The following is a 14,460-nucleotide window of genomic DNA, read 5'->3' on the forward strand; positions in this document are numbered from 1 at the left end:
AGCTGGCTCTTGTATCCCTTTCAGAAGCCTTTAAAAATGTCTTCTGGGAATTCCCATTGTGGCTCAGCAGTAAAGAACCCAACTAGTATCCATGAGGACACGGGTTCTCGATCCCTGGCCCGGCTCAGTGGGTTAAGGATCCAGTATTGCTACGAGCTACAGTGTAGGTCGCAGACACTGCTCTGATCTGGCATTGCTGTGGTGTAGGCTGGCCTGGGAATTTCCAAATGCTGTGGATGTGGCCCTAAAAAAGACCAAAAAAAAGCCTTTTTTTGTGTGTGTCTTTTTAGGGCCCCACCTGATGCATACGGAGGTTCTCAAGCTAGGGATCAGAGCTGCAGCTGCCAGCCTATGCCACAGCCACAGCCACACCAGATCTGAGCTTCATCTGTGGGTCACAGCAACACCAGATCCTTAACCCACTGAGTAGGGCCAGGGATCGAACCTGCATCCTCATGGATACTAGTCAGATTCTTTCCGCTGAGCCACAACGGGAACTCCACTATCAAACTTTTTAAAAGGAGAATCAGCAATCCTTGCTTGTACTTCTTCAATCACATGTGATTTTCTAACTCCCTGTAGTCTGTCTTCCACCCTAAGCACTGAGACAGCTCCCTCCAAAACCACCTCCTAATATCCTCAAGCTTTCCCTGCCGAATCCGCGGTTTTGTGGCGCTGTAACACACCTCCCATGGTGGAGAATACTTTGGCTTCTATGACCTCTCCTGCCGGCATCCCTTCTCATCTCTCTGACCATTTCTAGGTTTCCTTGGAAACCCCATCGAAGCTCTCCCTTAGGTTCTGGCGTTCCTTTCTCTGACCTTTCCATCAATCAGGTTTGCTCCCCAGGCAGACTCACCCACTCCCACACTGTCATTACTTCAGAACAAACTTAACAGTCAAGAAAGTTGCATCAGTAGCCCCTCCCCGGCCCCGCCCTGGCCCCACCCTCATCTCCAGCTGCTGTATCCCCTTTGTGGACCTAGATCCCTAGATCCTCTGCCTGTCTTCCTCGTCCTTCCACTTGCATGCCAACTCCACAGGAAGAACGAACTGCCCTTTCCTCTGCCCTCCACATATTGGATGTAAGTTAAGATCTTTCTGTTGCAAACACAGACACTAACGGATTAACCAAACATAAAAGGGGATTTATTAAGTGGGTGCAGAAGTGTGCTACTGTGGCGCTCAGGGTCTGGCTGCAGGCAGAAAGGTGCACAGCAGGGAGTAGTTGAAGAGAGGTCAAAGAAGGGCCGATTTCTAAAGGCATGACCAGGGTCAAGGGGACCCACGGGGGGTTGGGTGGGGCAGTCCTCAGGGTTGGCGACAGCCCTGTTCACCACAGGGTGCGAGGAGGGGTGGTAACGGAGGGAGAGGGCAGCCTGGCAGGATTCTTCAGCGGAGGGAAGCTGCCAACCCTCAGCCCAAAGGGCAGAAAACCAGGAAAACAAGGACCCGGAACCATCCTGCCCCAGGATCTCTGCCAGTCCCTCCGCTCGGCTGAGCCCAACCGGAAGCCAGAGGGGTTTGCATGGGGGCGGGGGTGGGGGAGCAGCAGGGCGGAGAAGGTGCGGAGTGAACGCACCGTCACGGAACTGAGGGAAGAGCAGCATGACCCAAACCAGGTCCGAAAAGTGTCAAGCGCACAGCAACCAAGGCAGAGGCCCGACGGACTCAGCCGGTCCCGAGACAAGCAGCACCTTCTGACCGCTTCTTACTTACCCAGCTTAGCCCACGGCAGAGCTCCTCGTGGTCCCTGCTGCCCTCGCCAAAAAAGATGACGTGGAGATGAGAGGGCTGATGGCTGCAGCTTGAGTTGTGGGGTGTCCCGTGGCGGAGGGGCCCGTTCTAGCAACAACTAAGCTGTTTGATAGGCTGCAGCCCTCCGGGGAGGGAGGAGGGACAGAAAGGCGCACAGCTCCTCAGAGGCTGGGAGGCCGCGTCCCGAGTCACCCGTGAGGATAAGGAGGTCAGCAGCGATGGCCTTGAGGGGGCGCCTCACAATCCTCCCTCCTCTGGTGTTTCTGGAGGATGGCTCTGTAGGCCGTGGGCGAGCCTCTGTCTGTGTGGCCGATGTGAATTCGTGCCAGAGCGCCAGGGCAGGGCTGTTCCCCACGGAAGGCTCTCTGGTGGCTCCACAGACCTCAGGGGCACAAGGCTGGGTGAGGGGGAGCTTCTCTCTAAAGCAGCAGGCCTCAGAGGCCTCAGCCCCAACCACCCTCTCTTCCAATTTCCAGATTCTTGGGAGTGAATGCAGGTGTTCCAGCCTCGGTCTGGAGTGGACACCATCTGCTGTGGCCACAGGGAGGCTCCCCTTCAATAGACACGGACTCTGGGCCCACCCCCAGGTGCCCGGCCGATTTCAGGGATGGGACACACACCCGTCTGGCCCCAACTCACTTCTGCTCTGCACAAGTGTCACATCCATCTCCTCTAACACAGGGAAGTCAAGAGAGGTCTCTGGGGACAGAGCAGTGACAGAGCAGGTAACTAACCAGAGCCCAGGGGGCAGGGGGTGGAAACACCATGTGGCCCTGCCAGAGGTTGATGCTGCCTTGAAAGCCCAGAGCACAGAAGCAGTATAAATGTTCAGCAATGGGAGTTCCTGTCGTGGCGCAGCGGTTAACAAATCTGACTAGCATCCACGAGGACGCAGGTTCAATCCCTGGCCTTGCTCAGTGGGTTAAGGATCTAGCATTGCCATGAGCTGTGGTGTAAGTCACAGATGCGGCTTGGATCTCGCATGGCTGTGGCTGTGGCATAGGCCGGCAGCTACAGCTCCGATTGGACCCCTAGCCTGGGAACCTCCATATGCCACAGGTATGGCCCTTAAAAGCCAAAAAAAAAAAAAAAAGTTCAGCAATGGATCGTTGCAAATTATTTGAAAAGGAAGAAATAATGTCAAATTTATTATCCTTTAAGTTATTTAAAGTTCACAATGATGGGGGAAATTATGGGCGGAAGTGTTTCTACCTTAAGGCGGAAGAATAAGCAGAGATTGTGGCCGGGAGGCACCAAGGGAACCCAGCGTGACCCGCAGACACCAAGGCCTTCCTCTGCCAGTTAATGCGCAGGTTGATACCAGCCTGGAGAGAGCTTGATAAACATGCCCCTGGCTAATGGGGATGGGACTGTGGGCCTTCTCTCCCTGTCACTGTTTCTAGCGACACCCAGGCAGGAAGAGCTCCCCTGAACAATGAAGACACCACCTCTGCTCGCCAGACCCAGCGGGACCCTGGAGCCCCTGGGCCCAGCTGGGAAGGCAGCCCCTGCAAGCAACGCTAGAGCTTGGTGGGCTGCGAGGGGGTGAGGTGGCCTGGCCCGCTGGGCAGGGGCAGCACCATGGGCAGGGAGTTGCTACCCCGTTCGTGCCAGCATGTGTCCAGGATGGGGTAGAGCTTGCCCTGGAAGTCGGCCTGGAACGTGTAGAGCAGCCGCAGGTCATCGGGGCGGTCAGCATCGAAGAAGGTGAGCTCCCCTGCTCGTAGTGCAAGTAGACGCCGATGCGGTGGGGGTGGCCGGCCACGGGCAGGGGCACCCGCGGGCAGCTGAAGGCCTCGTACACCCGACCCTCCTTCAGGCCGATGAGCCACACGCCGTGCTCTGGGGACTTGTTCAGCTTGCCCTTGCGACTGGCCGTGCCCTTGATGACCCCCAGGCGCCAGTCGCTCTTGCTGCCCACCACCACCTCCCAGTAGTGGCGGCCGCAGGAGAAGCCCCTGCTGGCCAGGACGCACGTGCTGTAGTCGAAGCGCTCGGGCTGGCTGGCGCGCCGCTGGGCCAGGAGCCCGCACTGCACCACTGTGTTGCCCTTGGAGAGCTCCAGGAGCGGGTGGGCCGTGGTGGGATCCAGCTTGAGGGACTCTGGGGCTGGGAAAGATCAGAGACGCGTTTTCAAGCCATGAAGGAGGCAGAAGGCCCTGCCCGAGGGAGGCTGATGGGAGGCCCGAGCTCCTTGGGAGAGGAACCGAGTCGGCCTCATCCCCGTACCCGCGGGGTCTAGAAGGGGCCGGGCACAGAGCAGGCAACCCCGAGGGGGTTTGCAGAATGACTGAAAGATGCCTGAAGGATGGAGGAAACGGCCACTGTGAGCTGAGGCGTTCTGGTAAGGGACACGGTGCAGGTGACCTGCCTAAGGTGGAGGTGCTGATGGAAGGCCTGGAAGATGGCCTGTTGTGTGAGGAAGCACCTCAGCTTCCTCCTCAGGTTTTCCGGAGACTCTAAGAACCACAGTTGCTTCTTGGCTACCCCAGCAGCCTCGTCAAGGACAAACCATCCCCCCTGAGCTCTTGGCTCACTGCCTGCAAATCAGTTTACACCCCATACGTGCAAACAGCATTCACGATTCAGAGATTATCTGCCGTTTTGTACTCCCCTTGCCTCCTTTACCTCTTAAATAAACCCTGTTTTTGCCTTTGTTGGGTGAAACCAGTCTATTGATTGAGCTCCCTGATATACTGGTAACGAAGGGGTTAATTAAATGTCTGAGTTATTTTTGGCAGAGCAACAGCTATCATTTATTAAGCACTAAACCACACACACACACACACACACAAGTCAATTTAGAAGCTACGCAGCCCTGCAAGGTGGGCTCTTTACAGGCGAGGAAACTAACGCTCAGACATTACACCGCTCACCCAGTCACAGGTTAGTAAGAGATGGCGCTGAGCTTGAGCGCCCTCTGCTGGTGGAAGCCCACCCTTGCGCCCTCCCCGCGAACCGTGCCCGCCTCCCATGCAGTTCTCTGGACCTCACAGAGAGGCAGCACCCAGGAAGGAGGATGGGTGGGGGCCTCACCTGGCAGAACCTTTCGGAAGAGCCTTTTCCACACCGTCAGCTTGATGTCGGCCTGGTGCAGGCCTGGTTTGAAGGAGATGGGGCTGAATGCACCTTCCAAGAGCCGGGCCTGCTGGAGCTCTGCGCTGGGAGCAGTGGTTCACAGTGAGGGTGGAGGACTTACCGTGCACCCCGCCCCTTCATCCGAATGCAGGTCCAACCAGCCAATCCGCAGCTCAGAGGCCCGGGCCCATCCTGTCCTCCCCGCCACCCCTCTCAGAGTCCCGCCTCCTTCCGGGAGGGAAAACACACCACATGGGGAGCTCTCCAGGTGCAGGCCTGGGGCCAGCAGCAGCACCTGGGGGCTTGTTAGAAATGCAAATTTTCTTGGGTCCCATCCCAGACCTGATGAATCATAACCAATTACTGGGGCCCAGGGATCTGTATTTTAATGAGCTCTCCAGGTGGTTCTGATGTGTGCTGTCTGAGGCTCACATCTCTGCCTTGGAGGACCATGGCCCCCAGCTCCAGCTGGAGTGGAAACCAAACTCAGCCAATCAGATCCTCTGTCCATTTGTTTCAGCCAATTCTCCTCACCAAATTATGTTTAATTCTAAGGGAAATTTGAGAAAACAAGGAGACTCCTAAACTGGCCTAAGCCCTGGCTCTGGAACCTTATGTGTGATTCGTTTGTTGGGACTGGAACATGGATCTGACCGCTTCCCACCAGGTGTGGTGTATGTTTCATTACCCACCTCACCCTCCTCAGCTCCTGTTCTGCCCTGCATCACACCCACACTAAACACCCACGATTTTTTTTTTTTGGTCTTTTTGTCTTTTTAGGGTCACACCAGCAGCATATGGAGGTTCCCAGGCTAGGGATCCAATTGGATCTGTTGCTGCTGGCCTACACCACAGCCATAGCAACACAGGCTCTGAGCCACGTCTGTGACCTACACCACAGTTCAGGGCAATGCCGGATCCTTACCCCGCTGAGCAAGGCCAGGGATCGAACCCACGTCCTCATGGATGCCAGTTGGGTTTGCTAACCACTGAGCCATGATGGGAACTCCCTAAATACCCATGATATTGAACTTCTCATAATACTCCAAATACACACACACACACACACACACACACACACACACACACACACACGCTTCACTCTGTCATGTGACCCAGCCTGCCTGCAAACACCTGTCCTCTGTCCTTCTCAGCCATCCCACCTGTGTGTGGTCTTTGCCAGCCTCCCCGAGTCACCTCCTCTTTGTTAATTCTGTAGCTTGGGTGAACTTCTACTGTTCTAGGTACCCACAGTGATGTAACTCTAGTTCATGGCCACCTCTAGTCTTCGAGACCCCTGAAGGCAGAGACGTGACTTTCCCCAGGCTTGGGTACAGAGCCAGAGGTGGGCGGCTGCCCCCGGGCACTGGCAGCAGCAAAAGTGAAGGGAGATCTAGTGGAGACAGATTCCCTTGCCTGCAGCCACCAGACCCTCGCCGAGAGTTCCCTCTGTGGTAATTACCTGGAGGCCGTGGAGTGGTACTTCTGGAAGACAAGAGGGGGCAGGTTAGAGCATGGAGGAGGTTAAGCCATTAGGAGGGGAGGGTCCTGGGGCCCTGGGGCCTCAGCCTGGAGGACAATCCCTTGTCCACTCACCCGGATGAACTCGTAGTGACTCTCGTTCCCAAACTGCTCCAGCATACACGTGGCCTGGGCCAGCCGCTCCTGAGCGCCCCGGGCCTGCTCCAGTTGCATGTCCAGCGAGGCCACGAGGCCACGGGTGTGACCCTCCACCCCCTCTAGGCAGCGGGCCTTCTCCTCGTCCACCAGGTGGTGCAGCTCCTGGAACTCGCGGCGGATCACCCAGCTGAAGACATCAGACTCGTTCTGGGACAGGGAGGGGCCGGTCAGGGCAGGAGCTGCAGCTGACCTTGGGGCTCCAGAGCCTTGCCGCCCAGGCCTTCTGGGCTTTCCCAAAGGGGCTGGGACCCAAGGCCCAGGGCTGACTCTGGCTGGGGTGTGTGTTCGCGCTGGGTCAAGGGATCCCAGATGTGGCCATGGGGTGGGCAACAGCGGCGGGGCAGAGGCTGGGCCTCCACCTCCTGGTTCAGATGCAGTGGCTCTGTCCCACCCTACGTAAGATCTGGCTTTATCCCAGGGTTCCACACTGCAAAAAAGCCTGAAAGGCCCCAGCGAGCAGGCTTTGGAGATAACAAGCATGCCCTGGGTGACCTTCCTTCAGACCCGGTACTGCTGCCTCCCTCTCCAGGCTGAGGAAGATTCATTGAGTTGACCTTCAAGGGTCCCTGCTCCAGTTTCACGATCCCTGCAGCCTTCTAGCCCCAATGGGGCCCCTCATTTGGGAAAAGCAGCCGCTGAGGGCCTCAGGCCTTTCCACACCCCCTCTCCAGGGTACCCGGAGGGCACTGCACAGGCTGTCAAGGTCAAGCAGACCCAGGTGGCAGGGGGCGGGTGGTCAGGCCCATGCGTTGGGCTGTTTACCTCCAGGACTTGGGTTCTGCATTATCTCAGTCCCAAGGGCATGGGGGACATAGGCGCGTGTGGAGAGAGTTCTGACAACCAGGCCGAATTCCCCTAAGAGTCTTTGCGCTTTCCCCACCCCTCCCTGGAATGCTTTGAACTCTGGCTTCATACCGAGGGCACAGGTTCCCGCAAAGGACAAATCAGAACTGGGCTCTGCAGGAAAGGGAAGGGGGCTGGTCGCAGGGGAGGACACAGGGGCGCAGGGAACTCACGACAATCCGGGTCCTGTTGTTCACCAGTTTGGCGACTTGTTCTTCCACCTTCTTCTGCTCCTGCTTCAGGTCGGAGATGAGGGCTGCTAGCTCCTCCTGGAGGCAACAGCCCGTAGCCCCATGAGCCACCGACCCCTTCACCCTTCCGCCCCTGGGAGCATCCCAACAGCCACAGGCACTCCCAGTGGAACCAGGGAGCTGCTGGTACCCTTGACCCCCAGATAGGTAAGACGACTCAAGAATATTCCACACTGAGGAGTTCCCATCGTGGCGCAGTGGTTAACAAATCTGACTAGGAACCATGAGGTGGCGGGTTCGATCCCTGCCCTTGCTCGGTGGGTTAACGATCCAGCATTGCCATGAGCTGTGGTGTAGGTCGCAGACGCAGCTCGGATCCCGCGTTGCTGTGGCTCTGGTGTAGGCCGGCAGCTATAGCTCCGATTCGACCCCTAGCCTGGGAAATTCCATGTGCTGCGGGTGCAGCCCTAGAAAGAAAAAAATAATAATAATAAGGCAGCATGGAGATAAGTGAACAGAGTCCTTGCTCTCCCTAGGAAGGCGTCTGGTCTCACAGCAGCCTGAGAGGGGCATCCCAAAGCTAACCCGCCCGAGACAGAGACAGATGGGACCCGTTATTTCTCATCCGCTGGGCCACTGTGAGCACCGTGAGCGGAAACAGATTTATGTGAAACATAAAGTATCTTAAGATTTCAATAGGAGAGGAGTTCCCATCATGGCGCAGTGGTTAACAAATCTGACTAGGAACCACGAGGTTGCGGGTTTGATCCCTGGCCTTGCTCAGTGGGTTAAGGATCCAGTGTTGCCGTGAGCTATGGTGTAGGTCGCAGATGCGGCTCGGATGCTGCGTTGCTGTGGCTCTGGCGTAGGCCAGTGGCTACAGCTCCAACTGGACCCCATCCTGGGAATCTCCATATGCCACGGAGAGGCCCTAGAAATGGCAAAAAGATAAAACAAACAAACGAACAAAAGATTTCAATAGGAGAAAACGGGAATGCATGAAAGAGATCTGATAAAGGAACATAAATCCACATCCGAAACTGGAACCCAAGCCCTCTCTGGCTTCTGGCCAGAAACGACAGGCTCCCTGGGGTCCCCTCTGCTGGGCACCCTCTGCTGTTAAAACCCAGTGTCCCTGCTCCCTGCTCCCTCTGGGAATTTTTGGTCCCCTTTGCGGGGTTCTCTCTCAACCCAAATCTCAAGCCCCGGTGCCCCTGGGGGTGTCTTTGGGGTCTTCCCCACCGCTCTGCCCACTCTCCTGGTCGGTCTTCACCACACCTGTGACTCCAAGGACCACCGGTATATAGATCCCCCCACCCTCGTATTCCCAGCCTCACTCTCCCACCTACCACCTGGCAGAGGGATCAGGCCACGTCATACTCTGCTTGAAACCCGCCACCCTGGTCCTCTGGATAAATCCCAAGTCCCTTCTCATGTCACATAGGCCTTTTACTGACCTGGCCCCTGCTTACCTCACCCTCCCTTAATGGGAAAATGTGTAATTCCTCAAGTGGGCCATGCTGTTTGCCTGCTGGCCTTTGCATGTTTTGCCTCCTTTTGCTTTTTCTCCCCTTCTTTTCTTTTCAAGTCCTCCTTATGGTTCAGAAGTGGCTCAGCAGTACACTTCCTCCAGGAAGCCCTCCCTGACCACCCGAGGCCATGCAGGAGCCATGTTCCAGGTGGTCTCACTGTTGCCTGTATTTAACCTTGAGCAGCACCTAACACACAGCACTCTGTCCAGCCCCCAAACTCTGCTCTGGGGCAGGGTGAACTTCTTGCTTATTACTGTACCATGGGCACCTGCATGGCACCTACTACATACTAGATGCCCAGAAATGTCTGTGAGTAGGAGGGGCTGGTGGATGACCCGGTTGGCCTTCTGCACCCTTATTACTGTCTCCAAGCATTGGAGGAGCAAAGAAATGCTGCCCGGAGCACTCAGCCAGGAAATCTCTGGAACAGTTTCCAGGGGCCCTCTGCCTGCAAATCTTTTTTTTTTTTTTGTCTTTTTAGGGCTACACCCACAACATATGGAAGTTCCCAGGCTAGGAATCGAATCAGAGCTGCAGCTGCCAGCCTACACCACAGCCACAGCAACGCGGGATTCAAGCCCCCATCTGTGACCTATACCACAGCTCACAGCAACACCGGATCCTTAACCCACTGAGCCAGGCCAGGGATCGAACCTGTGTCCCCATGGATGCTAGTCAGGTTTATCACCGCTGAGCCACGACGGGAATGCCCTCTGCTTGTAAATTTTGACGTTTGCCTTCTTCCTGCCTGACTCCCTGTCTTCCGTCACCCATCACCCTTCCTTCCCCTTCCTCTGCAGACAGCAGGTCAGGTCCTCTAGAACAGTTCCCTTCTGAGAGCCCATCCTGCCTTCTGCTGATCTGCTGCCAAGGGGGAAAAAAAAAAAAAAACCTGGCCCTGGTTTGAGTCCTCGCTCTGCCACTGACAAACTGATCCTAAGACGTTTACTTTCTCTGAACCTCAGTTTCCTCATGTGTAAATACAAAGATAACCCACCTTCATAAACCTTAGATCAACTAACTAACCTACGATGGTATCATCGTCATTATTATTCTGCTAAAAGATGATCTGCTAGTTAGCGGTCCGTGAGGGCAGGAATCCACTGATTCCACAACACATTTACAACCTGCTGGCACAGGACTATCCCGGGGGCAAAAACACAGTCCCTGCACTCCTGTGCCTGAGACAGCAGTCCACGGACCACTCGCCAAAGGAATGACCACTACAGGGGAAAAGCAGGGGAGGGGCTTGCAAGGGATGCAAGGCCTATAGATCGCTGGATCCCCAGCACCTGGGGCCTGGAGCGGCCACTCAAAAGTGATCAAGTTATGCTCCAGGACATGGCTGGTCCCCCGGACCCCTCTCTGGTGGTAGAAAGGTGCAGGACCGTGCTCCCTCCAGGTCCCTCCGGGAAGCCCAGCCCCCTGTCCCCCCAGCAGCCTCGCTGCCCACCTTCATGCGGCTATAGACAGTGGAGACGGGGGTGACCCGGTGGTGCTGGTGGGAGCCCAGCAGGCCGCAGAGGCCGCAGATAAGCTCCTGGTCCTTCTCGCAGAAGAGGCTGAGTGGGTTCCGGTGATGGGTGCAGACCTGGGGCTCCGGGTCCCCGGGGAGCTGCAGGGCTTCGATCACACGTGCCAGGGAGACGTTGGGCGGGGAGCTGCTGGAGTCCACCTCCTGCCGGCACACAGGGCAGCGCAGCTCCGAGTCCAGGTGGCGGGACAGGGACAGCAGGCAGCCCTTGCAGTAAGAGTGGCCGCACTGCAGCATCAGGGGCTCCTTGAAGACCTCCAGGCAGACGGGGCACTGCAGGCGGTCCTCCAGCTCGGGCACACTCACCTGCCACGCCATCCACAGCACCCTAGGGGGCCCAGGGCAGCCTCCCTGGAGCCTGCTCCCTCCACTCCTTCAGCCCCGGCCCCCAAGGACCCTGAAATGAGAGGCTCTTAAGGACACCGGTCCTGCATTCCAGCTCAGACCCACTATGACCTTAGGCTGGTTTTCCCATCTTGAAAACAAAGGGCTTAAATGAAACGAGTGGTCACTTGGAGGTCCAGGATTCCACAATTTTTCCCTCCCTAGGGCCGCAGGTGCAGCACATGGAAGTTCCCAGGCTAGGGGTCAAACTGGAGCTACAGCTGCCGGCCTACACCACAGCCACAGCAATGCAGGATCCGAGCCGAGTCTGTGACCTATACCACTGCTCACGGCAACGCTGGATCCTTAACCCACTAAGCAGGGCCAGGGATCAAGAAACCTCGTCCTCATGGATCCTGGCTGGGTTCGTTTCCACTGAGCCACAATGGGAACTCCTGGGATTCCACATTTTTAACTCGGATTGAGAGGTTAAACACAAAAGGGGCTAGCTGCAGGGTCACTTGGAGTGACACTAATAACGCAAACTCCGGCCCAGCTCCTGACCTAGACCCGAACGGCAAAAACAAGCCAAGGTCCTCCCCACCTTCCAGATGGTTCTCAGACTGGCTAGCAGCTGTTGGAAGCACAGATGGAACAGAACTCCTGAGTCACCCCTTCACACAGCTCCAGTGAACCCCAGAAATCTGCATTTACGATAGACACCCCCCCCCCCATCAAGCTAAAGCAACGAAACTCTTCCAGAGAGTCTGAGACCTCAGAAGGCTGGCTCCTGGGCTCCCTCCCCGCTCCCTTGTGAAAGCTTATTGGCACTGAGAGAGGAGAAGCATCTCACCGGAAGGGAAGTCGGCAGTGGGCTCAGGGAGAACCCCTTACTGACCACTGCTTTCTCTGGATCCACTGAGCCCCCCGCTGGGGCCTCACACCAGCATCACCGACTCAGTCTGCTCCAGCTTCTCCTCTGCCCAGGAAGGGATGGCAGGTGTAGGGACCTGGGGATTGCAGCTAGACACCTGTTCTACCTAGTCTCTGCCCCTTTCCTCCTCCCCTTTCCCAGAAACACCCTGGTGTCCCCAAGGTCACTCAGAATCAGGTGGAAACTGGGCTACATCACGGGACCAGGGAGCCCGCCTCTGATAACTGCAATACTCAAGGGCTTGCTTTGGCCAGGCATGGGGGAGGGGCGGAGACAGAGGCCCTGGCACCTTCTCATACCTTATGGACCCCAAATGGGACTTGACTCATGCTCTGACACAATTCTTTCTCATCTCGAGCTCTCTCAAATGTTGAAGGTATTTTTATTTCCCTAGATTTTTAAGTTGATGTATAATTTCTATACAATGAACAAATCTTTTTTTTTTATGGCCACACCCACAGCATATGGAAGTTCCTGGGCCAGGGATTGAATCTGAGCTGCAGCTACAACCTACACTGGATCCTTTAACCCACTGCACTGGGCCAGGGATCGAACCCACACCTCTGCAGTGACTGGAACCACTGTAGTCAGATTCTTAACCCACAGCACCACGGCAGGAACTCCTAAAGTGCACAAATCTTACCCATGGACTTGAGGTACAATTTATACATGTTTACTCACTCTCAAGGTCAAGATCCAGAGGAGCTTCTGGGTTGGTGAACACATCCATGTACTGGGGCGGGGGGACCCCAGTTCCATGGGGGTGAAAGACCCTGTGCTCTGGACTCTTCAGACTTCACCCTGTCCACCTCTTTGTTGGGCTGTTCATCTGCATCCTTTATAATAAAATGGGAAACGTTTTTAAAAAATCAAGATACAGAACGTTTCCCGCACCCAGAAGCATCCTCACGTGTCCCCAGTCAGAACCCCTCAAGAGGGGAGCCGCGACCTTGACTCATATCATCATAAACTAAAGTGGCCTGGTTTTGAATTTCAAATAATCAGAACTACCTAGTATGTATCCTTTTGTGTCCAACTTCTACTCAAGACTATTGCATTTTGAACCTTTTATTAAAAGTCTTTCAAAGGTTTAAGAGGTTCAATGACATTTTGTTTACACAGGTAACAAATATCATGACGGTACTACACTACGCCTCTCATGGGGGGTGGGGTGGGGCAGGAAATCACTGAATGGAAAAGACAGGGGTGGGAGAGGGTCTCCAGAAGGAGACCTGGACTAGCAGGCCATGACCCCCACAGGCCTAAGCACCCACATCTGTTGGTGGGGTGAGGTCTCCACCCCAGGGACAAGCAAGACCAAGGTCTGGTCTAGGCAAGCAGAAAGCCAATTTTATATAATTGGACAAATGTTCATTGAGAACCTGCCATGTGTCAAGCATTGGGCTGAGTGTTAGGGAGACATGAGAGAACAAGACAAAGTTACTGTCCTTTTGGAGTTTATAGTACATGGAAGAGGAGTAGGATGAGCCCATAAATAAACAAGATAATGTAACGGTGTTAAATGCTATGCAGGATGTGAACGGTGTGGTGAGAAAGAGGGAGATGGGGTGGCCAGATTTTGAGGTACACTTGAGAAGGAGGAGGGACAATCTTTCAGGAGGGATGGTTGAGATGAGAACTGAAGAATACAAGGAAGCCAACCACCTGAAAGGGAGGACTAGGCAATGAATCAGGAAGTGCAAAGGCCCTGAGGCTGGAAAGAGCTCAGTACAGTTGACCCCTGAGCAGTGTGGGGATTAATCCTCCTGTACTTTATGGTCGGCCCGCTCTGTCGTGGATTCAACCAACCACAGATTGTGTAACATGGCAGTATTTACTAGCGAAAAATATCCACGTGTAAGTGGATCTTCGGAAGTCAAACCCGTGTTGTTCAAGGGTCAACCGTATGTGTGAGATCACCAGAGAGGAGGCTGGGTGCTGGATCACAGTAAATGCGAGGGAATAGCAGATGAGCTCAGGGGGCTTGGCAGGGAGGGCCCTGCAGATCAGGGCAAAGGTTTGGAATTTTTTTTTTTTTTTTTTTTTTTTTTTTGCCTCCCACGGCATATGGAGTTCCAGGGCCAGGGATCAGATCCAAGCCATAGTTGCAACCTAAGCCACAGCTGTGATAACGCCAGATCCTTAACCCATTCTGCCCAGCTGAGGATTGAACCTGCAACCCAGCGGTCCCAAACCACCACTGATCCCATTTTACCACAGCTGCAACTCCGAAAGGCTTGGATTTAATTTCAGGAGCAGTGTGAGCTACTGGAGGGTTTTAAAGCAAGGAAATATCTGAATTATACTTTGAAAAGATCCCTCTAGCTGCTGCATAGATAATGGATCACTGTGGCTTGAGCACCTAGATGGAAGGATAGTGATGCCAAGAAGATCCAGGTGAAAAAGGTAGACGGGGAATCCAGAGTCAGGTGCCTGAGGACATTTCGGGTAAGGGCCCCTGAGGAGCCCAGTGGTCTGCAGACTTTGCAAACACAAGAAACACCTGGGGAGCTTGTTAAAACAAATGTCTGGGCTCTGGTCCCAGAGTTTCTGATTCAGGAGTACAGAGATAGGCCCAACAATTGT

The 14,460-nt window shown here is 55.1% G+C and overlaps 1 protein-coding gene across 1 annotated transcript; it reads right to left on the reverse strand.

The window, feature by feature from the left end:
- Positions 3,279-10,934, reverse strand: TRIM50 (tripartite motif containing 50). Its single transcript, NM_214186.1, is given in 7 exon segments — positions 3,279-3,472; positions 3,475-3,867; positions 4,795-4,919; positions 6,299-6,318; positions 6,433-6,663; positions 7,533-7,628; positions 10,536-10,934. Coding segments are annotated over 7 exon segments (1,458 nt in total).

This window comes from Sus scrofa, chromosome 3 (assembly GCF_000003025.6).
Source record: "Sus scrofa isolate TJ Tabasco breed Duroc chromosome 3, Sscrofa11.1, whole genome shotgun sequence".
NCBI lineage: Eukaryota > Metazoa > Chordata > Mammalia > Artiodactyla > Suidae > Sus > Sus scrofa.